Consider the following 24,620-nt stretch of genomic DNA (forward strand, 5'->3'; position numbering starts at 1 on the left):
CACCAAGTGCATGTCAAAAATGTTCAATCGTGTATGACTAACTCTTAATTGTCCACACACAAAATTTATCTTTGAACACACTTAATACCTCTAAAGAATATTTATCACTAATCCCTGTGTTATGTACAATTTGTCATACTTTCTTGGGCTTAACGTCATCAAAACTGGGTAATTCAAGATTATGTGCATGTGTTCCTATTAGGTATTACAATACATCAGCCTATGTTTCAACTTTGATAAATTTAAGAGAACAGGGTGCAACCTGATTTTGTCTGATGCAACCTTGTTTCGTCTGGTGCAACCTGGTTTTGCTTGTGCAACCTGGTTTCATCTGGTGCAACATGGTTTTGCTTGTGCAACATGGTTTTGTCTGGTGCAACATGGTTTTGCTTGTGCAACATGGTTTTGTCTGGTGCAACATGGTTTTGTCTGGTGAAACATGGTTTTGCTTGTGCAACATGGTTTTGTCTGGCGCAACATGGTTCTGTCTGGTGCAACCTGGTTTTGTCTGGTGCAACATCGTTTTGTCTGGTGCAACCTGGTTTGGTCTGGTGCAACATGATCTTGTTTAGCGCAACCTTGTTTCGTCTGATGCAACCTTGTTTTGTCTGATGCAACCTGGTTTTGTCTGGTGCAACCTGTTTTTTTCTGATGCAACCTGGTTTTGCTTGTGCAACATGGTTTTGTCTGGTGCAACCTGGTTTTGTCTGGTGTAACCTGGTTTTGTCTGGTGCAACATGGTTTTGCTTGTGCAACATGGTTTTGTCTGGTGCAACATGGTTTTGTCTGGTGCAACATGGTTTCGTCTGGTGCAACCTGGTTTTGTCTGATGCAAACTGGTTTTGTCTGATGCAACCTGGTTTCATCTGGTGCAACCTGGTTTTGTCTGGTGCAACCTGGTTTTGCTTGTGCAACATGGTTTTGTCTGGTGCAACATGGTTTTGTGTGGTGCAACATGGTTTAGCTTGTGCAACATGGTTTTGTCTGGTGCAACATGGTTTTGCTTGTGCAACATGGTTTTGTCTGGTGCAACATGGTTTTGCTTGTGCAACATGGTTTTGTCTGGTGCAACATGGTTTTGTCTGGTGCAACATGGTTTTGCTTGTGCAACATGGTTTTGTCTGGTGCAACCTGGTTTGGTCTGGTGCAGCATGATTTTGTTTAGCGCAACCTGGTTTTGTCTGGTGCAACATGGTTTTCATGTCAACAAGGTAAATCAAGTTCATTGATTTGAGCCCTGTAATGTAGTTTGTGTCAGTATTGATCCTGGGCTGCACTTGGACAGGGATAACCTAACCAGCAGTCTCTGCAGCACTATACACACCCTTATCTTCATCAGATTCTGGAAGCGTAGAGAGGCCATGTTCTTCAGCATGTGCCCTTCATCAAACACAGCGTAGTGGAAGTTACATTTCTTGAAGAGAGACCGGTCTTCCACCGACCCTGTGGCTATCGTGTACCTAGAGACAAGCAACACTCCGCTACACAAAACTGTTATGCTTAATGTTATGAACTATGAAGACATCATTGTCTGTGCAACAAGAGCATAACGATATATATCAAACTATCAGTGTACTGCATTTGTTTGCCCTACGATAGTACTACATGAATAGCGATAGTAATCTAAAAATGCCCATATCATTGATAGTATGAATAACAATCAATAGTTTGAATAGTTGCAATTAGTTATAAAGAAAATATATATAATATGTGAGTTACAAACATGCTGTGTGTGTTGGTTAGCAAGGGCTATGACAACTCCAGATAAGAGTTACTTCCCTTTGGTTCCAGCACAGAAGCCAGTCCCTGAGGGACGTATCTGTGACCGTAAAGCTTGTATAGCTAGATGTTACAAGCAGTGGTTGAGTATATTATTATTAAAGTCCTTTAAATGAAACTGTAACCACGTTATTTAAACACGCAACATTTGTTATGAAGCCCTGACCTACAGAAGCTGAGAAGAAATGTACTCTTCACAGCTCCTTGGACAAGGATCAAAGCCCTCAACATGCTCACGTAGCAGATAACTAGCAGAGAGTGAGTTAAATTTAAGTGAGTGAGTGAGTGAGTTTGGTTTTACGCCGCTTTTAGCAATATTCCAGCAATATCACGGCGGGGAACACCAGAAATGGGCTTCACACACTGTACCCATGTCGGGAATCGAACCCGGGTCTTCGGCGTGACGAGCGAACGCTTTAACCACTCGGCTACCCGACCGCCCCGAGTTAAATTTAATATTCACATCAGCACTTCAGCCATATCGTGACGACTGTCAAAGAGAAATAGACTTCCTCAACTTACGTTGTGAGTAAAACATTGAAGTTTCTCTTTCCATCCATGAGAATCCGATGCCGGACTATTCGGCGTTCATCCTGACTGCCATAGTACATGATGACCTTCATTGATGGGCACCAGTTCCTGGCCTCGCGTAACCAGTTATCTGAAACATCGCGTGTGAAGAGCCTTTTCATGTTTCAGGAATGATCATTCATTAACACACCCAGGCTAAGACGAAGTGAGTTGGGTCAACACTGTTTGAGTGAGTGAGTGAGTTTGGTTTAACGCATCTTTGAACACGTTATATCAGGGCGTGTCAGCTTAATGTGGAAGGTCTTAAAGTCAGAAGTAATGCAGATCTCAGGTGCTAACCATGTTGGTGAAACCCACGAGCACAGGTATGGTGCTGACAAACCTAGAAACATAATAGGGACGAACCATGATACAAACTCCAAGGTTTCTGGCTTGTCCAAGGGACAAGAACCATACAGACTGAATATTCTAGACAGTCACAATATTGATACTGTCCACCATCCCAATGAGTTGGGATTATCGCTGCTTTTAACAGTATTCTAGTCATATCTCAGCATCCAAGCTAAAAATGGGAGGAAACCCCAAGTGATGCAGGTCTTAAAAGTCTACCACTTCAATGAAATCCATGAGCACGAGTATGGTGCTGACAAACCTAGAAACATAGCTGGGTGAAACTGGGATTCCAACCTAGGTGTCTGGCGTTCCAAAGGGGTGCAACTCTGCACAGCTAACGGCGAATTGCGATGCCCCAGATGACTGGGCCACCACTTCCAAGCCAAGCAGGTAGTGACAGTACTTCAGTTATACCCCGGCATGTCAGCTCCATGTGAGAGGTAAGCCCACACTGACACATGTACATGTTTGTTTGTTGTTTAGTGCCGCACTCAGCAATGTTCCAGCCATATGATGGCGGTCTGTAAATAGTCGAGTCTGCACCAGACAATCCAGTGATTGACATCATGAGCATTCATCTTCGCCATTAGGATACAATGACATGCATCAACCAAGTCAGCGAGCCTGACCAACCGATCCCGTTAGTCGCCTCTTACATCAAGCAGAGTCGACTTTCACAGCAAGCATGTACATGTTTGCAAGCTTGCATGGTGAAACCCCATGAGCAGGATGACATCATAATATTCCTCGTGAAGTTAGAAAATGTAAAGTTTGTACCTCAAACCATATCAAAAATGAATATAACTTTTTGTTAATTTGTCCAGCTAATAGTCATCTATGGCAAAGTTACATAAAATCTAAATTTTACTTTTTTCCAAATATTCTGAAGTTAAGTACAATACTGTCATCACACGAGCATGTATAAACATCAATACAGCAAAGTACTTGTTTTATGCCAATGCTGTAAGAGCAGAAAGACTCCAACTTTGATAATATGAAATTATGTTAAAACAGCTATTGTTAAAAAAAAATTAAAATGTTGTATTTTATACTGTTTGCAACTAAATTGTGTTTCGTTTGTACAAATACGATGTATAATTGTAGAATTTTCCTATTCGGAATATTCTATAAGTAATACGTTACCACTGTTATACCGAGGCTGTTGTCTCCCACAACTGCTGCTATAGCGAAATCTACCACAGAGATCTCAATTACCTCATGCAGCACGTGCGTAGCCACCCAGCTGCCATGTGACACCCTTCACTCTTGTCTCCTGCGAGAGCAAGTGCTCGGGGGACGGACGGGCGGGCAGCAGCCCAGTGGTAACGTATTACTTATAGAATATTCCGAATAGGAAAATTCTACAAATTACATTAAGTAATACGTTACCACTGTTATACCGAGGCTGACTACCACAGTAGGCGGTGGGGAGCACCTACAACCCGAATCCTGACTGCTAGCGTTCCTTCCGACCAGCGGAAGTAAACACCAAGGCGGAAGCACTCGATGCGCATGCACCTAGCTAGGCGTTACCCTATAGGAATACCAAAGCACTGTCAAGCGCATACCGTAAGGCTCAATCGTCATTGCCAAAACGATTGGTGACTCCAAACGGCCCCACTGGATAGGTATTTCATCGCCGCAGCGGATGAGAACACTGTATCCGCGTGAGCTTAATCTTAGATCAGGTTAAACAGTCGAAAAGAGGGAAATTAATTTCATTCAGACCGTATATCCCAGAGCAAGCCTACTTAAAGTATGCATTAGGCGCGTGACCTAATTCCAGTATTTGTAAGCATGCATCACAAGGTTGGGATACACGACAGACAATTAAAGACATAATTGTCAAAATACAAATAAGGACAAAGCACACAAAAAGCCGCCCTCACCTGTGGTGTGAGTGCGCTGGTTTGCGGGACCCCAACTCCTGTACCCACGGCAGTGGGAACATTGGAGTCGACCCAGATTGACCACCGTGCAAGGTCAGACGCCTGAGGAGTTCGGAATTGCGCTGGGCACACCCCTTAGGTGCCCGCTTGCGCCGCGATCCGCGGGCCAAGACGGTGCACACTCTCCACGACGGCATCAGCGACCTGTTTGAGGTAATGATTGGCAAAAACCGAGTCAGAACGCCAGTAACAACCTCGTAATATTCTGCGAACAGAGATATTCGAGTGTAGGGCAAATGTTGCCGCTAGCGCCCTGATCTCGTGCGGGTTTGACCCCGCTACCGGTAACCCCCGAGACCGGTACGCCAGATTGATGACAGAACGAAGCCACAACGCAATCGAGTTGCGAGTTACGTCAACCGTGCGATTAGGGTTACACGATATGAACAGACGGTCACGCCCTTGTCTACGTTCATTCGAAGCCTTAAGATAATACTTAAGGGCCCTAACCGGACACAGCGCTCTGTCCTCAGTATCAGCAGGATGTAAGATTTCTTTGAGTGATCTTACAGTGAATTCTCTCTCCGTTTGCCCGACTCTCTGATTCTTGGCGACGAAGCCCATGAGCAGGCCCAGGCGGACCGCTCCTTCGCCACCCCTATCGAATCGTACCTTGGCGACATCGAGTGCATGAATTTCGGATACACGTGCCGCCGTGGCAAAGGAGAGGAGAAATGCTGTTTTCCAAGTCACATGCCGGAACGAAGCACTATGCAAGGGTTCATACGGAGCTTCCGTAAGTGATTGCAACACTAGGGAAAGATCCAAGGCCGGTGCCCGAAGGCGGCCCTTCTTAAGATCGTGCTGTTTGAAACCCTTGATAATACCCCGTATCACCGGCTCTTTGGAGAGACTGGTACCCATAGCAACGTCCCGTACCGTAGCAACGGACGAGACATAGTTGGCAATGGAACCCCCAGAGAGTTTCCGGGTCTCTCGCAAGTGAGACATGAAACGAGCAATATCCTGCACAGATACCTTATCTGGCGAATGAATGTGATGTTTACAACACCACTTCGTGAAAATAACCCAACGTGCATTATACACCTTCTGGGTAGAATCACGATGCATACTAACGTATGCCCGAGACGCCCGGCGAGAAAAAACTTTACTCCTCAGACGCTCGGTGACAACATCCACGCGTGCAGATTGAACTGCCCTGCGTTTGGATGAAGCTGACGGGTGTGAGGGTGGATCAAGAGATCCGGTCTCACAGGCAGTGGAAGTGGCGACTGCGTGACCTGGGTCAGCAAGTCGGGGTACCACGATCTGTTCGGCCACATGGGCGCGATCAGTAACATTCGACAGCGAACTCCTCGGAGCCGGCTTAGAATGTGTGGTATCAACGCTGTCGGCGGGTAAGCATAAGCGACCAAGCCCGTCCAGTCTAACGCGAGAGCATCGTGATCGATGGCCCTCGGGTCCGGGACTGGTGATACAAACAACGGGAGTTGATTGTTGAACCGCGTTGCGAACAGGTCGACCATCGGACGACCCAAACGTTCGCACAGCCACTGAAACACTACTGGGTTCAGCATCCACTCTGTGGGGCTCGGATCCTGAGGCCTCGATAGAGCATCGGCCAGTACGTTCCGCACACCTGGGATGTGACGGGCGCGTATCTGGCACGGGACACTGTCCACCAGAGCGTAAAACTCGAACGTGAGATCGAGTAGCAAGTGACTGTGGGTTCCCCCCAGTTTGTTCACATAGGACACTACCGTCGTGTTGTCGGTCGCCAGCATGAGCCGGGCGTCGACGAGACGATGCTTCCAGTGATTGACTGCGTTGATCACTGCCTTGAACTCGAGACAAGTGATGTGAAGACCTAGTTCGTCTACGCACCACAGCCCCGAGCTCACCTCCCCCTTTAGATGGGCGCCCCAGCCCACTAGAGAGGCGTCTGTATACAGGGTCAACGTGGCCCGGTAGGGCCGCATAGAGACTCCTGATAAGACAATGTAAGGGACTGTCCACCACTCCAGATGCGGTCGGAGCCGATCCGGGAGGGCGACGGTCGCACTGTTCACCTCCGTTGCTAACAACTGGATTAAAAACCGTTGCAGCGGGCGGAGTTGGAGACGACCCCGTGCGGTGCAGTCCTGGGCTGATACAAGTAGCCCTAACAGCTGTTCCCAAAAGTGAACAGTCTGTTGCACCGCTAAGACTTTGGCAATCAACGCCTGAATTTTGTGCCACCGGTCTGGGGGGACAAAGAGGCGATGGGACACCGTGTTGAACCGACCTCCGATGAACAGCAAGTTCTGAGAAGGGGTTAACTCGCTCTTGGGGAGATTGATCATCCACCCAAATTGCTCCAAGAGCCGACGTGCGAAAACGAGATGGCGTGACAGGGTGTCCGTCATTCGATTTGCTACTAGCGAGTCGTCCAGGTACGCGAAGTACCGGACACCCCTCCTGTGGAGGAACCCCACTATGGGGGTGGTTAACCGGGTGAACAGCCAGGGAGCGGACGTGTGAATCATTCTGAGTTCGGCACTGTCCTACTTGGGAACGAGAAATATCCTGGAGTAAAACCCCGGTGTTATTTCTGGTAGAGCTAACTCCCGTACTGCCCCTTCTCCACCAACCTGCCGATGGCATCGGCGAGGATGGGAAGATCGGTTTCCGAATCGAAACCTGCCAACGGGGCAACGGTGAGCGGCGGATTCGCTTTGAGATCAAGCCGATAGCCGTACCGAATCGTGTTGACCACCCACGGGTCGTCGAACACTTGTTCCCAATTCTCCCAGTAAGTCTGGAGTCTGGCTCCCACTGGGGAAGGAGAGGGGGCCCTGACAGGTTGCGGCAGGCGCAACTGTCCAGGGCCAAGTGACTCGGGTTCGCCTAAGGGCCAACCGAAGTTGGCGCTGTCGGCATACGAACCCCTCCAATGAGAGTCACCTGGAGGGGCCCTTGCCGTCCGTCGACGACTTGGGCTTCCCCCAGTTCCCCGTCTTCCCGCGAAAGGGCAGCTGATTGCCAATACCGGAGCCCTCAGGGCGGGGCTACTTCCCAGAGGAAGAAGAGCCCGACCCCTTAGACCTACCGGCCGCAGCAGCCTGGGGCGCGCTCCGGTTAGGAGCGGCACCCAGGCGCCTATGCAGGGACCCAACAAGAGCAAGTGTGTGCCGAGACTCCTCGGCAACGTACTCCAGGGAAGCATTTAAACTGAGCAGGCAGTTGTAAATGCGCTGGTCACGGTCCGTGGGAGAACCTTCGACCAGACGGGCCGCTGCAGCCAAGTAAGTGTCTCCGTGAGACATGGAGTGCCGAGCGAGGGCGTCCAGCTGGTGCAAGGTAGCTTGCGTTACCGTAGCAGCCGGTGGGGCACGGACACCCAACCGCTCAACATGGGCCTCCGCGGTAGGACCAGCCTCGGGAAAGGCAAGGTCATGTACCGGGAAGAAACCCTTTCTCCACGACATCGGAGGCAACGGGAGACCCCTACCGGAGGCCGCCGCGAAGGCGTTCTCCAAGGAAGGCTTGAAACCGCGCAGCAAGGTTGATGCGGGGAAAGCCATGTCGGAAGACTCATCGTATACCTCGGAGGAACCCACAGTCGTGGATTCCCCGCGGTACCGGCCGGCATGTCCTCAAAGAGGTCATAAACCATGGCCACGCGGTCCTAAACCGATAGCGGGAGCAACGGTTCGGGGGAAGGACCGGTGACCACGGGAGCCGCCGCCGTACCGGTGGACCCCGCGTCCGACCCCGCGGCCACCGAAGTGGCCGGGGACGGAACAGCCAGCGGCCTATCCTGAGATAAGGCCGCCAGCTTGGAGTCCACAAGTTATGCAAGTAATGCAGCGACGGAATCCCCGGACAGCACACGGGCCGCCAAGAGATCCGCCGCTTTACCGGTGGACCCCGCGTCCGACCCCGCGGCCACCGAAGAGGCCGGGGACGGAACAGCCAGCGGCCTATCTTGCGATAAGGCCGCCAGCTTGGAGACCACAAGTTTCGACAACAATGCGGCGACGGAATCCCCAGACAGCCCGAGGGCCGCAAGGGGATCCGCCGCAGCCGAGGAGGTGGTACCCGCACGGGGACCCCGACCGGACGAACCGGCCACCACAGGGGTGGAGACGGACTGTACGTACAGCCGGTACCGCTCAAACTCCGCAGGCCCCAGACCTTCGCACAGGATGCACCGGGTGTCCCCGCAAGGAACCCTGCACCGCGGGCAACGATCGTGGGGATCCCGGGACGACAAAAACTTTCTGCACACCCCACAACTCCGAGGAGCAGGGGTAGAGGGGGTGGATACTGGGGACATATCCATGTCAGACATTGATTGTTTGCTATAAACAAAGAACAAAACATGGTTACAACGCACGCACCACAATGATTCACAAACGAACATTTTCACAAGAAAATAAACGAGCAATGTGAACATATAACATACACATATAACTTTTATTAAAGAAATAAGTGATGTTAACCCCCAAAACATACAAGAACAGGGGAAACGTAAAACACAACGTGCATAGTATATAGAAAAAAGGGCGGGAAAATTATAACCAAGCGTAGCTACCGCAACGCCCCATAAAAGCACAGTTTATTAGAGAATAAACTATAATAAATATCACCAAATCTTCAAGGAACGCTTCAGCAGGAGAAAACACGTGCTGCATGAGGTAATTGAGATCTCTGTGGTAGATTTCGCTATAGCAGCAGTTGTGGGAGACAACAGCCTCGGTATAACAGTGGTAACGTATTACTTAATGTAATTATATTGATAATCAGGCTGAATCAAGGATTCAACTAGGGGAATCCTGCCACTGATCAAGGATGAACATCAGGTGTGCATCAGATGACTAGGACACCTCTATATCAGGTGAGTAAATATCTGTGTTCACTTCATTATATGCGTGGACTGCTATCTGTATCTCACCTATTGTTGATGAAGGTACGATGATGACATGGGGTCCAGTGTCACCCTGCTCTATGAGATGGGTGAGGAATGCAATAGCCTGAATGGTCTTCCCTAAACCCTGCAAGTACAAACACATTCTATAACATCCCTGTTACCTGTTGAAATCTAATCACTGAATCATCAGTTTGGCCAAGAGTGGCAGGATGAGGCAGGATGAGGAACTTAGAATCAAAAGTCGTTCCAAGCAAAGTTGATAATACTGGATACTATAATATCATAAATAGTGCATCTGATATTCATCTGATTTTTTAAATGTCTTTGCTTTACATCTACAGTTTTATTCTAGAAATTATAGGATGATTTCTTTTATCTGTTTATACTGAGGATCAACATGCATGAATAATTTCAACCATGATTATAAGCATGATGAAGACAAATCAAATATCTTTCCCAATTTTACCCACAATCTTTCAGTGACACTTTGAGGTGAGGTGAAATGGGGTTTAACGTCGCGTCCAAGATTATTGCACTTACATAGCGACGTGCATGCACGTGTATGTGTGTGTGTGGCTGCTTGTACTAGTCCGGACTGATGCCGATTTATAGTGCTAGCACACTGAGATACCATGCCGCAGTTTAAATTTCTCTTTTTCCAAATATTCTGAAGTTAAGTACAATACTGTCATCACACGAGCATATTATAAACATCAATACAGCAAAGTACTTCTTTTATGCCAATGCTGTAAGAGCAGAAAGACTCCAACTTTCGTTTCGTTTCGTTTGTACAAATACACAGTATACTGACTCCGAGCCGACCAGTCCTTGTTTTAGCCCCTTAATGCCGAGCGCCAGACAGGGTAACAACAAGTACCATCTTTTAACGTCTTTTGGTATGACGAGGCTGGGGATCGAACCCCGGACCTTCCGCTCTCCGGGCGGACGATCTACCATTAGACCACGGAGGCGGTAGTGACACTTTGAAGTTGGATATGAATGAGACAATGGTATGGATTCACTTCAATCATATAACTGAAGCAGCATGTAGATTCTAACACTGTTATCAACATGATCAAGCATGGGCTACAACATGTACACCTGGTTCATAGAAAGTATTAGAATCTACATCAAAACATCTCAAGTTCAATCAGCATGGTCAAGACAAAGTAAATATTAGGTAATATCTCCTAAAGGAGTATTCTCTCACCATTTCATCAGCAAGGATCCCATTCAGTTCTTGAGAATGCATGATACGTAGCCAGTTCAGTCCGATCATCTGATATGGCTTCAGTTCAAACCTGAAAACATTCATTGTCATGGCAACCAAATCACTTTGGAAAGTTGGCAGATCATCACGTATCTTTACCAGATGCCAGCTGATGTTTAGCATTCCAAAAACCACACAACTCAAATTCAGAGCTGTGATAAATACTTCAATCCCCCCCTTCCGCCTGGTCTACACATTCGCTTGATACCAACGTGAATCAGGACAAGTGTGGGGCGCATGGATCTTTTATAACCAAGACCAACAGGACAAGCTAACACAACTGTGCACAGAAACTTCCTTCACCTCAGACAAACAGGCCCCTAATGTCGCTCAGTGAGTGAGTGAGTGAGTGAGTGAGTGAGTGAGAGGGTGAGTGAGTGAGTGAGTGAGTGAGCGAGTTGGGTTTAATGTCGCTTTTAACTGTATTCCAGTTATATCATTGTGTGTCAGCTCGATGTGGGAGGAAAGAACAAAGTGACAAAGGCCTCATAATTTACCACGCGCGTGCATGAGTTGGGTTTATTTAACAGTATTCCAGTTATATCATTGTGTGTCAGCTCGATGTGGGAGGAAAGCACAAAGTGACAAGGGTCTCCGGTGAATCCTACAGGCATGGCTATGGTGCCGACAAACCTAGAAACAAAGTTCAGTCACGGCAACAGAGAACCAGCAACAATTTATCACTGCTGGCACAAGACCATCATCCCAAGACTTACGTTTTACTGAGGAGATCTGGCTGTTTGGTGATTCTGTCCGTCTCGACCCCGGTGGCAGAAGGGTCGGTCAAGCTGGACACAACAGACTCCATCTCCTCCGCAATCTTCTCACATCTCTTCATCAGTTTTGTGACGATAGTTCGGACATGGATGGTCTCCTTGCAGCCACTGATCAGGTTGTAGGACAGGGACTTGGTCGACTCAAACTTCTGCACCTGTAGGCCATACAATCCTTCCTTTTATTCCTTGCATCACCATCTTCTACACAATGTGTCCAAGTAATTCTACCCAAATACTCTTTTCCTATTACAGAGCAACCTTGCTTATTTGGACCCTGTGAATTCATTCATGCTTACCGTCAGGTAGGTTTAAAGTTACTGGATATTACTGGCCCAGTTTTAAAAGAGGACAGAGAATGAGGTCAGCTTTTACTCACTTTTCTAAATTATTTAGCAGATACACAAGTAACAGAGTAACAACAGAAACCTGCCACTGATTATTTATCTACAATGCTTTAAAATAACTTTAAAAGAAATATCATTATATTTTGTTTGTTTACTTGTTTGTTGTTTGATGCGGCACTCAGCAATAGTCCAGCCATACAACCGTAGCATGTAACAACTCTTACAATGACATTTGGGGCCTGTTTTGCCCCAATTCCAGAAAAAGCATCTCTTGAGATAACTGATATGTTACTGGCATACCAGACTGTCCCAGCTGCTGAATGGCCGTTGTGTGACGATCAGTTCCGCCTTCTTCCGGGAACATCCCGGGACAGTCGTCAGCTCTTCCACTGTGGCCTCCTCGAAGAATGACAGGATCATCTCAGTCTGGCCCATTGCTTCCTCCTCCTCCTGCAACAACAGACAGTCATGTCAAAGTGGACAATCATGTCAAAGTGGACAGTCATGTCAAAGTGGACAATCATGTCAAAGTGGACAATCAGGTGGACAGTCATGTCAAAGTGGACAGTCATGTGGACAGTCATGTCAAAGTGGACAATCATGTCAAAGTGGACAGTCATGTCAAAGTGGACAATCATGTCAAAGTGGACAGTCATGTCAAAGTGGACAATCAGGTGGACAGTCATGTCAAAGTGGACAATCATGTCAAAGTGGACAGTCATGTCAAAGTGGACAGTCATGTCAAAGTGGACAGTCATGTCAAAGTGGACAATCAGGTGGACAGTCATGTCAAAGTGGACAGTCATGTCAAAGTGGACAATCAGGTGGACAGTCATGTCAAAGTGGACAATCAGGTGGACAGTCATGTCAAAGTGGACAATCAGGTGGACAGTCATGTCAAAGTGGACAATCAAGTGGACAGTCATGTCAAAGTGGACAGTCATGTCAAAGTGGACAGTCATGTCAAAGTGGACAATCAGGTGGACAGTCATGTCAAAGTGGACAATCAGGTGGACAGTCATGTCAAAGTGGACAATCAGGTGGACAGTCATGTCAAAGTGGACAATCAAGTGGACAGTCATGTCAAAGTGGACAGTCATGTCAAAGTGGACAATCAGGTGGACAGTCATGTCAAAGTGGACAATCAGGTGGACAGTCATGTCAAAGTGGACAATCAGGTGGACAGTCATGTCAAAGTGGACAGTCATGTCAAAGTGGACAGTCATGTCAAAGTGGACAGTCATGTCAAAGTGGACAGTCAGGTGGACAGTCATGTCAAAGTGGACAGTCATGTCAAAGTGGACAGTCATGTCAAAGTGGACAATCAGGTGGACAGTCATGTCAAAGTGGAAAATCAGGTGGACAGTCATGTCAAAGTGGAAAATCAGGTGGACAGTCATGTCAAAGTGGAAAATCAGGTGGACAGTCATGTCAAAGTGGACAATCAAGTGGACAGTCATGTCAAAGTGGACAGTCAAGTGGACAGTCATGTCAAAGTGGACAATCAGGTGGACAGTCATGTCAAAGTGGACAATCAGGTGGACAGTCATGTCAAAGTGGACAATCAGGTGGACAGTCATGTCAAAGTGGACAGTCATGTCAAAGTGGACAGTCATGTCAAAGTGGACAGTCATGTCAAAGTGGACAGTCAGGTGGACAGTCATGTCAAAGTGGACAGTCATGTCAAAGTGGACAGTCATGTCAAAGTGGACAATCAGGTGGACAGTCATGTCAAAGTGGAAAATCAGGTGGACAGTCATGTCAAAGTGGAAAATCAGGTGGACAGTCATGTCAAAGTGGAAAATCAGGTGGACAGTCATGTCAAAGTGGACAATCAAGTGGACAGTCATGTCAAAGTGGACAGTCAAGTGGACAGTCATGTCAAAGTGGACAATCAGGTGGACAGTCATGTCAAAGTGGACAATCAGGTGGACAGTCATGTCAAAGTGGACAATCAGGTGGACAGTCATGTCAAAGTGGACAATCAAGTGGACAGTCATGTCAAAGTGGACAGTCAAGTGGACAGTCATGTCAAAGTGGACAGTCATGTCAAAGTGGACAATCAGGTGGAGAGTCATGTCAAAGTGGACAATCAGGTGGACAGTCATGTCAGAGTGGACAGTCATGTCAAAGTGGACAATCAAGTGGACAGTCATGTCAAAGTGGACAGTCATGTCAAAGTGGACAGTCAAGTGGACAGTCATGTCAAAGTGGACAGTCATGACAAAGTAGACAGTCATGTTAAAGTAGACAGTCATGTTAAAGTGGGGAGTCATGTGGAAAGTCATGTCAAAGTGGACAGTCCTGTTAAGTGGACAATCATGTCAAAGTGGACAATCAGGTGGACAGTCATGTCAAAGTGGACAATCAAGTGGACAGTCATGTCAAAGTGGACAGTCATGTCAAAGTGGACAGTCATGTCAAAGTGGACAATCAGGTAGACAGTCATGTCAAAGTGGACAATCATGTCAAAGTGGACAATCAGGTGGACAGTCATGTCCAAGTGGACAATCAGGTGGACAGTCATGTCAAAGTGGACAGTCATGTCAAAGTGGACAGTCATGTCAAAGTGGACAATCAGGTGGACAGTCATGTCAAAGTGGACAATCAGGTGGACAGTCATGTCAAAGTGGACAATCAGGTGGACAGTCATGTCAAAGTGGACAATCAAGTGGACAGTCATGTCAAAGTGGACAATCAAGTGGACAGTCATGTCAAAGTGGACAGTCATGTCAAAGTGGACAGTCCTGTTAAGTGGACAGTCATGTCAAAGTGGACAGTCATGTCAAAGTGGACAGTCATGTCAAAGTGGACAGTCCTGTTAAGTGGACAGTCATGACAAAGTAGACAGTCATGTCAAAGTAGACAGTCATGTCAAAGTGGACAGTCCTGTTAAGTGGACAGTCCTGTCAAAGTTAAAAGTCTTGTCAAAGTGCAAGTAGACGGTCATGTTTAAGTGGACAGCCCTGTCAAGTAAACAGTCACGTCAAAGTTGACAGTCATGCCAAAATAGACAGTCATGTTAAAGTAGACAGTCATGACAAAGTAGACAGTCATGTTAAAGTAGACAGTCATGTTAAAGTAGGGAGTCATGTTAAAGTAGACAGTCATGTTAAAGTGGGGAGTCATGTCAAAGTGGATAGTCATGTCAAAGTAGACAGTCATGTTTAAGTGGACAGTCATGTCAAAGTAGTCAGTCATGTCAAAATGGACAGTCATGTCAAAGTAGACAGTCATGACAAAGTAGACAGTCATGACAAAGTAGACAGTCATGTCAAAGTGGACAGTCATGACAAAGTAGACAGTCATGTCAAAGTAGACAGTCATGTCAAAGTAGACAGTCATGACAAAGTATACAGTCATGTCAAAGTAGACAGTCATGTGAAAATAGACTGTCATGACAAAGTGGACAGTCATGTTAAAGTGGACAGTCCTGTTAAAGTGGACACTCACTAAGTTAGCACAGAAATGCCTTTTCCGAATACAAGTTCAACAATACTCTCACGTTCTAAACTATGACGGCAAAGGGGTCCAGGGTATGTAGCATTATAGAATGGAGATCTTTTCCTGAATACACACCATGCTGTCATCACTGTCCCAGCCATCATCGAGATAATCATCGTCTTCATCTGACAGATCTTCCTCCCTTCTGGATACTGTAGGAAAAGAGCAACAGCAGATCTAAAGATAAATTGTCATGGTGACAGTTATTAACCATGTTGACACGCATCTTGTCAGTGAAACACTTATCTGGCAAGATATTTGAAATAACACACTCAAAAATATACATGTTGTGTCTCAAATCACTTGAATACAAACATGTAAAAAATTAGAGTTGCCATGCTAACAAATAATTTTCTTGGCTTCAGAAACTGATATAAATATGAATGTTTGTGATGCAAGTGTCATCAAAATTGTTAGGTTGGCTTGTTTAAAAAGCCTCTGTCTGCAGTACTTTACCAGTCCCCGCTGGATTCCGAGGTCGTGGCATATTTTGCAAAATTCCCACTTGGTGCAGAAATGTACTTATCTCGCAGAACATCACATTTTGTGCAGAACTCATGCCACAGAATTCATCAAATACACTCCAGAATTCTAACATGTTAGTTGAAAGCTGGTTATTAACTCGTGAACTGATACTTATTTCGTTATGATGTGGGGTTGACTTTGGTGTTACTGCTTACCGAAAGTGCACATCTGCACTAGTGATCTCCTGATTCACGTCAATAAGCTAGTCTAACCATGGATAAGTTTACCATAAAAATGACTGCCACAAGTCAAACAGGTGCAAAAAACTATGACATTCACGAAAAATCAGCTCCAAAGTTTTCAGAAATTTGATATTTTTGGCTGCAGAATACAGCAGGGAAAGCTTTACTGTCAAAAGGAGAACTAAATATCAGTTTCCATAGTGATTCAGACAGCTTTGCTGTTTTCATAACAGATATGTTACACTGATTTGGACCCGCTGATCAATCAACAATGATCAAACAAAAATCCATTATTAAACACGATGATAGAATAAAGATCAAACCTTTCTTTTTCTCTTTTTTCTTGGTTTTGGAATCATTCCCATTTTGCACTCCCGATGACAAAGCAAGCATGGCGTCTTCTGCAGACCAATTGTGGTCCTCAAGGGCTTTCAGTAACACCTGGATAAAAATCATCATGTCACATATAAAACTGAAATAACCATCGACATATGAAGGGGCCACTAAAGATATTCATTGAAACGCTCTACTTTGTCATAAAAAGGTTTGACTATACTGTTGAGGCTTTGATAGGCATTAGAACCTAGAAGAAGTTGAAACCATAATCAATAATTGCCATTTGGAATATTTTGGGAAGTACATCCATACGTCATTAGGCTTGTTGGGGAATCACTATAGGTGGCGACTATTACACCCATACGTCGTTAGGTATGTTGGGGAATCCCTACAAGTGGCGACTATTACACCCATACGTCATTAGGCTTGTTGGGGAATCATTACAGGGTGGCGACTATTACACCCATACCTCATTAGACCTGTTGGGGAATCCCTACAGGTGGCAACTATTACACCCATACCTCATTAGACCTGTTGGGGAATCCCTACAGGTGGTGACTAGTTCACCCATACCTCATTAGACCTGTTGGGGAATCCCTACAGGTGGCGACTAGTACACCCATACGTCATTAGGCTTGTTGGGGAATCACTTCAGGTGGTGACTAGTTCACCCATACGTCATTAGGCTTGTTGGGGAATCCCTACAGGTGACGACTAGTACACCCATACGTCATTAGGCTTGTTGGGGAATCCCTACAGGTGGCGACTATTACAACCATTCGTCATTAGGCTTGTTGGGGAATCCCTACAGGTGGCGACTAGTACACACATACGTCATTAGGCATGTTGGGGAATCCCTACAGGTGGCGACTATTACACCCATACGTCATTAGACCTGTTGGGGAATCCCTACAGGGTGCGGATTAGTACGCTCATACATCATTAGGCATGTTGGGGAATCCCTACAGGTGGTGACAAGTACACCCATACATCATTAGGCTTGTTGGGGAATCCCTACAGGTGGCGACTATTACACCCATACGTCATAAGGCTTGTTGGGGAATCACTACAGGTGGCGACAAGTACACACATACGTCATTAGGCTTGTTGGGTAATCCCCACAGGTGGCGACTAGTACACACATACGTCATTAGGCATGTTGGGGAATCCCTACAGGTGGCGACTAGTGCACCCATACGTCATAAGGCTTGTTGGGTAATCCCTACAGGTGGCGACAAGTACACACATACGTCATTAGGCTTGTTGGGTAATCCCTTCAGGTGGCGACTAGTACATACATACGTCATTAGGCATGTTGGGGAATCCCTACAGGTGGCGACTAGTACACCCATACGTCATTAGGCTTGTTGGGTAATCCCTACAGGTGGCGACAAGTACACACATACGTCATTAGGCTTGTTGGGTAATCCCTACAGGTGGCGACAAGTACACCCATACGTCATTAGGCATCTTGGGGTATCATCCCTACAGGTGGCGACTAGTACACACATACGTCATTAGGCTTGTTGGGTAATTCCTACAGGTGGCGACTATTACACCCATACGTCATTAGACCTGTTGGGTAATCCCTATAGGGTGGAGATCAGTACACCCATACGTCATTAGGGTTGTTGGGGAATTTCTACAGGTTGGTTACCAGTACACCCATACATCATTAGGCTTGTTGGGGAATCCCTAGAGGGTGGAGATCAGTACACCCATACGTCATTAGGCTTGTTGGGGAATTTCTACAGGGTGGTGACCAGTACACCCATACATCATTAGGCTTGTCTTGGAATCCCTAGAGGGTGGTGACCAGTACTCCAATACCTGTCATTTGGCTCGTGGAATTCCTACAGAGTACACCCAAACCTCATTAGACTTGTCGGGGAATTCCTACAGAATACACCATACCTCATAAGGCTTGTTCGGGAATTCCTACAGTGTACACTGTACCTCATTAGGCTTGTCGAGGAATTCCTACAGAATACACCGTACCTCATAAGGCCTGTCAGGGGAATTCCTACAGAATACACGGTACCTCATAAGGCTTGTCAGGGGAATTACTACAGAGTACACTGTACCTCATCAGGCTTGTCGGGGGAATTCCTACAGAGTACACTGTACCTCATTAGGCGTGTCGGGGAATTCCTACAGTGTACACTGTACCTCATTAGGCTTGTCAGGGGAATTCCTACAGAGTACACCATACCTCATTAGGCTTGTTGGGGGAATTCCTACAGAGTACACTGTACCTCATTAGGCTTGTTGGGGGAATTCCTACAGAGTACACTGTACCTCATTAGGCTTGTCGGGGGAATTCCTACAGAGTACACCGTACCTCATTAGGCTTGTCAGGGGAATTCCTACAGAGTACACCGTACCTCATAAGGCTTGTAGTTGTAGGGGGAATTCCTACAGAGTACATTGTACCTAATTAGACTTCTCGGGGAATTCATTCAGTGTACACCATACCTCATTAGACTTGTCGGGGAATACCTACAGAGTACACCATACCTCATTAGACTTGTCGGGGAATTCCTACAGAGTACACCGTACCTCATAAGGCTTGTTGGGGGAATTCCTACCGAGTACACCATACCTCATTAGACTTGTCGGGGAAGACCTACAGAGTACACCATACCTCATTAGGCTTGTCAGGGGAATTCCTACCGAGTACACCATACCTCATTAGACTTGTCAGGGAATTCCTACCGAGTACACCATACCTCATTAGACTTGTCAGGGAATTCCTACCGAGTACACCATACCTCATTAGACTTGTCGGGGAATACCTACAGAGTACACCATACCTCATTAGGCTTGTCGGGGGAATTCCTACAGAGTACACTGTACCTCATTAGGCTTGTCAGGGGAATTCCTACAGAGTACACCGTACCTCATTAGGCTTGTCAGGGGAATTCCTACAGAGTACACCGTACCTCATAAGGCTTGTAGTTGTAGGGGGAATTCCTACAGAGTACATTGTACCTAATTAGACTTCTCGGGGAATTCATTCAGTGTACACCATACCTCATTAGACTTGTCGGGGAATACCTACAGAGTACACCATACCTCATTAGACTTGTCGGGGAATACCTACAGAGTACACCATACCTCATTAGACTTGTCGGGGAATACCTACAGAGTACACCATACCTCATTAGACTTGTCGGGGGAATTCCTACAGTGTACACCATACCTCATTAGACTTGTCGGGGAATTCCTACAGAGTACACCATACCTCATTAGGCTTGTTGGGGGAATTCCTACAGAGTACACCATACCTCATTAGACTTGTCGGGGAATTCCTACAGAGTACACCATACCTCATTAGGCTTGTTGGGGGAATTCCTACAGAGTACACCATACCTCATTAGACTTGTCGGGGAATTCCTACAGAGTACACCATACCTCATTAGGCTTGTTGGGGGAATTCCTACAGAGTACACCGTACCTCATAAGGCTTGTAGTTGTAGGGGGAATTCCTACAGAGTACATTGTACCTAATTAGACTTGTCGGGGAATTCATTCAGTGTACACCATACCTCATTAGGCTTGTAGGGGGAATTCCTACAGAGTACACTGTACCTCATTAGACTTGTCGGGGAATTCCTACAGAGTACACCATACCTCATTAGACTTGTTGGGGGAATTCCTACAGAGTACACCATACCTCATTAGACTTGTCGGGGAATTCCTACAGAGTACACTGTACCTCATTAGGCTTGTTGGGGGAATTCCTACAGAGTACACCGTACCTCATTAGGCTTGTTGGGGGAATTCCTACAGAGTACACCGTACCTCATTAGGCTTGTTGGGGGAATTCCTACAGAGTACACCGTACCTCATTAGGCTTGTCGGGGAATGCCTCCAGTAATAGGCCAAGCCTCTGATCCTGTGTTTGTGAGTCGAGCTGAGTGGACTGGGAGCTGTTTGGAGATACAGTTTCTATACTGTCACTACTCTGCATTATACGGATACGCTTAAACTGGCGTCCTTCAAGAGGTGGGGAACTCTCCTCACAACTCCGCTTTCGTTTTCTGTCAACCAATTCTGAAAACATATGAAAAGGCATACAAGTAACAGTACACATGAAAATACCTCACAATTACTTGAAACAAAGTTCTTGTGATGAACAGCCAGATACCTCTTCGCAACATCCTGACTATCTAATAGTGATGGGTATTGGCCTTACAATTTTGGTATTGCAATTTATTGTAAAAATGATTCATCTATTGCGATATGTAAGATAGCTACACAAAAAATCATAAAGTACAATAAAGAACATAGCATGGTTTATTTCATGTAAAAAATCATTGATCCATCATGATGTCATTTCTGGAGATTTGAACATGCGACTGCGACTGGTACTGATTTTTTTTCAAAGACAGGAATCAAGCTGCTATTTATGGATTTCATAATTTCAGTTCAACTTGTCAGTCATGCAAACTTTGCCAACAAGATGAAAAAATGCATGATTTGAAAAAGCGCATTATACCAATACTGTGATACGTAGTCATTAGTCTTTCAAGTGAGTGAGTGAGTATGGTTTTACGGCGCTTTTAGCAATATTCCCGCAAAATCACGGTGGGGGACCCCAGAAATGGGCTTCACACATTGTACCCATGTCGGGAATCAACCCGGGTCTTTGGCGTGACAAGCAAACGCTTTTAACCACTATGCTACCCGACCGCCCCTCATTAGACTTCAAATCATGGTATACAGGAATAGTGGTTATACTGCACACCTATACTATCCGCCTTTGAATCATGCCAACAATGGCCAATGAAACATCACTCACGATATCATGAGATAACTGACATGGATCGGGGACTTGATTAATTGCATGCGACCACATCCAGTGATTGACATCATGAGCATCAATATATGCACTTGGGATATGATGATATGAATCACCCAATCCTGTTAAATGGCTCTAACAACAACCATAGTCGTCTCTTACGGCAAGCATGGGTTGCTGAAGACATACTCTCCACCTGGATCTTCACCAGGGGATGCTGAATTCAACCATATTTAATTTGACCCAGATTGGACAATGTAGAGTTTAAGTAGCTGGAATGCCCCTGGGATTGGCCATAACCCAAACAAACTCTCAGTTACCTACCCCTGTCAAACTTTCCATTCATTAGGGAGGTGACTATCTGGTCAACATTTCCATCAAACAGGTCCACAGCATCACCAAGCTGGCTACTGGCTCGGATGGGAAACATGCTCTTCAGGTGGTTGATCTTCTCAATGCGACTGCGTGTGTCTTCCTCTTTTGGCGAGTGTCTAGACACAGCAGGGGCAGCATCATCCGAGTCACTTTCAGACATAGCTTTGAGTCTCCGAAATCTGAAATGGGCAGCTCAGGATTAGAGAAAGGTAAACTGTCAATGATTTAGACAAATAGCTTATTATTGATGAATAGTTTTAACATGTTTAATGCACACACAGTTATTATTATTACATGAAAATGTAAATCACAACATGATATTAATATTCACAGGAGTAAAGATATTGCATTATGTTTATACAGCAACTTTTTCAACTTTAGCAAGTAATTGATAAACTCAGTGTAGTCTCAAAATAAAAATAAAAAACCCTGCAATCTGTAAAAACCGATGAGCTAATCTTTATCACAATATCACTTGAAGTTCAATGTGAAGGTCTAAAGTAAAATGCTGTAATCCTGTATCTCAATGACACGTACTAGCCTTAACTTAATAAACCGATAAATAGACTTAAATTAACCAAGCTTAGTGGACCAAAATAGATTTGACTAGACCCTGAGTTCAAACAAATGGCTTAAGATGCTGACTGCTTTTGTGACCATTAACTACAGACAGTAAGGCTGGGACTATACACCAACTGTGCAATCACAATATCCTGCTCACGATCCGATATGTATCACGATACTTACATGTGCTATTATTTGTGAAGTGTGTGGCATCCTTTTCATAGACAGGATGGCCAAATACCTGCCACGATTTACAGTGGGCAGGGTTTTTAGCCCCACAATTTGGCTGTCATCCCCTATACTGCAAACTTGACAAACTAAATTGTGTCATGATTGGATAATGCTTTGCCACTAAGCCAATCAAATGGTTGGCTCAGCTAAAGCACGAGAAGGGAGGTAACCTATACCAACTGTGTGTGCCAGTATTAATTATGGCCCATGAATGCAATAATGTTATATTTTCACTTCTATTTAGTGTTTTTTGGTGTAACAGTTATAAGAGTAAACATCTAAGATTTGGATGAATATTTTTTTACTGTGATGTAATCACAGAAAAATTTCAAGATTTTCTGAGGACTTCCTAGAATAATATGAATGTTTTTACTTGCACAAACGATATCTAATATGCAGGTCATATTAATGCACACATAACTTACTTTTTCAGTTTGTCTTTGCTAGAAGACCCATTGGCAATATGATTCTGTTTCCCCTGTTGTTTAGACAGCGATGTAGAGCTGCCTATGTCCTGAGACTCGTCTGATTCAACTGACAAGGGTCGAATCACTTTCCTTGACACAAACACAGGAGAAGTCGGACTACTTGGGAAGCTTGAACCTGCCATAGGAGATTCTGGTACGGTGGTTGTGCTTGGTGGACTGTACACATACTCTGTGGATTAGAAAAGCAAAGACAATCGATTAGAATCAAGCCCTGAAGGCTGTCTCAATGTACTCAGCTACAGACCCCAAATCAGCAATGTTCTAGCTATATGAGTGACATCCATCAATTGACATGCCATCACCACTGATCCACCAACAGTGACCAAGTCACCAAGCCTGACCACCCAGATCCATCAGGCTGCCTCTTATAATCATTGCTAGGACAGTCACGATATGGCTGAAATATTGCTGATGTGACTTAAAATTTTAACTCACTCACTCATTGCTAGGGACCAATTTTAACCCCAAATCTCCATCATTCAGTGATAGAAACTAACAGTTTTAGTCCACTAGTCCTTATAATGATAACATGTAGCAAAAACCTTAAAAAGGGCAAATTTCTACTAGTCCTTGTGACAACTATTGATCAGTTTGGCGAGGAATATAGCACTTGTTCCAATTACTAACATTGTCCATGGTTTCACAATTTAGAAACCTCTTGGGTACGGGGGGACATTCCCCCCTGTATCGGCACGGGGTGAATTACAACATAAACATAGTTACAAACATACCACAGAGACCTGTTGACACTGTTTACCCATTCCAGTTTCAGTCTGTCACTAGGGACATTACACTTGTACATTTAGAACAAAACAACAAATCTGTTTATTCCCAAACTTATCCTTTTTAATTCAATGAAAACACGGTTTTTAAAACCTATCTGGTACTTTCGACGTGTCCAAGAATTAATATGTTCAACACTGCTCGTCTTACCTGGATGTTTGTTCAACTGTGATATATAGAATTCAAAACAAATATGAGAAGAGAAAGAGCAAGATTCCATTAACAAACTATTTTCGACAATATTTCTCAAGATGGTATGTCAGGTAATGAAAACAAAGTCGAACCTTGCGTGCTTTCCTGAGATGCCGTTCTAGCAATTCCATTGTTGATTTCTTCATCTGCCGAATCGGAACCATTCGATTCTCCGCTGTGCGAAAGTCTGTTCTCCGGTTTCTTTACAAACCTATATTGCAATAAGGTGTTCACTTGTGCTGGTTTTCCGGCCATCTTGAATAAGTCAAACGGTGGAAGGAATTTTAGAACACAGAATGTTCACGAGATGACAGCCACCATGTTTTCATTCATCCATGAATCACAGTTCACGTTGCCCGTCAGACACACTCGGCTTCTGCAATGGCGGGAACACTTTGTGAAAGTGTCTTCAAGCTTAATGGTCCTTTGTTTGGGAAATTCTGAGACAATTATGTTTCAGATACGATTTTTATCAAAACTGTAAATTACTTCGAGCCGAAAAAGGACGTATTATTCTCCCTTTTGCCTCGATTTTCGCACTCTAATCAGAATAAAGATTACTAACCGGATATGTCTAAAGAGTAACAGAGGGGAGGTAATTCGGGTTGATTACGAAACGTTTCAAATCTTCCATTCTGTTTGTACCGGTTCGAAACCCAATTTCCCATGTATGTTTTTGTGTTTAAAAAAAATCATTCCTTATATCACAAATTATTTTCAG

At 45.3% G+C, this 24,620-nt stretch overlaps 1 protein-coding gene across 1 annotated transcript in view; it reads right to left on the reverse strand.

Moving 5' to 3' along the window:
- Positions 1 to 24,464, reverse strand: part of LOC124140046 (SWI/SNF-related matrix-associated actin-dependent regulator of chromatin subfamily A containing DEAD/H box 1 homolog) — a 36,597-nt gene extending 12,133 nt beyond the window's left edge. Inside the window, exons 1-12 of the mRNA XM_046507398.2 lie at positions 23,992 to 24,464; positions 22,862 to 23,093; positions 21,591 to 21,820; positions 20,310 to 20,518; positions 16,450 to 16,567; positions 15,495 to 15,571; positions 12,216 to 12,365; positions 11,512 to 11,726; positions 10,736 to 10,826; positions 9,550 to 9,649; positions 2,302 to 2,440; positions 1,325 to 1,460 (exon numbers count right to left, since the gene is read on the reverse strand). Coding sequence (XP_046363354.1) covers positions 1,325 to 1,460; positions 2,302 to 2,440; positions 9,550 to 9,649; positions 10,736 to 10,826; positions 11,512 to 11,726; positions 12,216 to 12,365; positions 15,495 to 15,571; positions 16,450 to 16,567; positions 20,310 to 20,518; positions 21,591 to 21,820; positions 22,862 to 23,093; positions 23,992 to 24,154 — 1,860 coding nt within the window. The 5' untranslated portion in view covers positions 24,155 to 24,464. The remainder of the gene's footprint in view (positions 1 to 1,324; positions 1,461 to 2,301; positions 2,441 to 9,549; positions 9,650 to 10,735; positions 10,827 to 11,511; positions 11,727 to 12,215; positions 12,366 to 15,494; positions 15,572 to 16,449; positions 16,568 to 20,309; positions 20,519 to 21,590; positions 21,821 to 22,861; positions 23,094 to 23,991) is intronic.
- Between the last annotated feature and the right edge of the window lie 156 nt (positions 24,465 to 24,620).

Source organism: Haliotis rufescens, unplaced genomic scaffold (genome assembly GCF_023055435.1).
Source record: "Haliotis rufescens isolate VD_foot unplaced genomic scaffold, xgHalRufe1.0.p SCAF_5, whole genome shotgun sequence".
Lineage (NCBI taxonomy): Eukaryota > Metazoa > Mollusca > Gastropoda > Lepetellida > Haliotidae > Haliotis > Haliotis rufescens.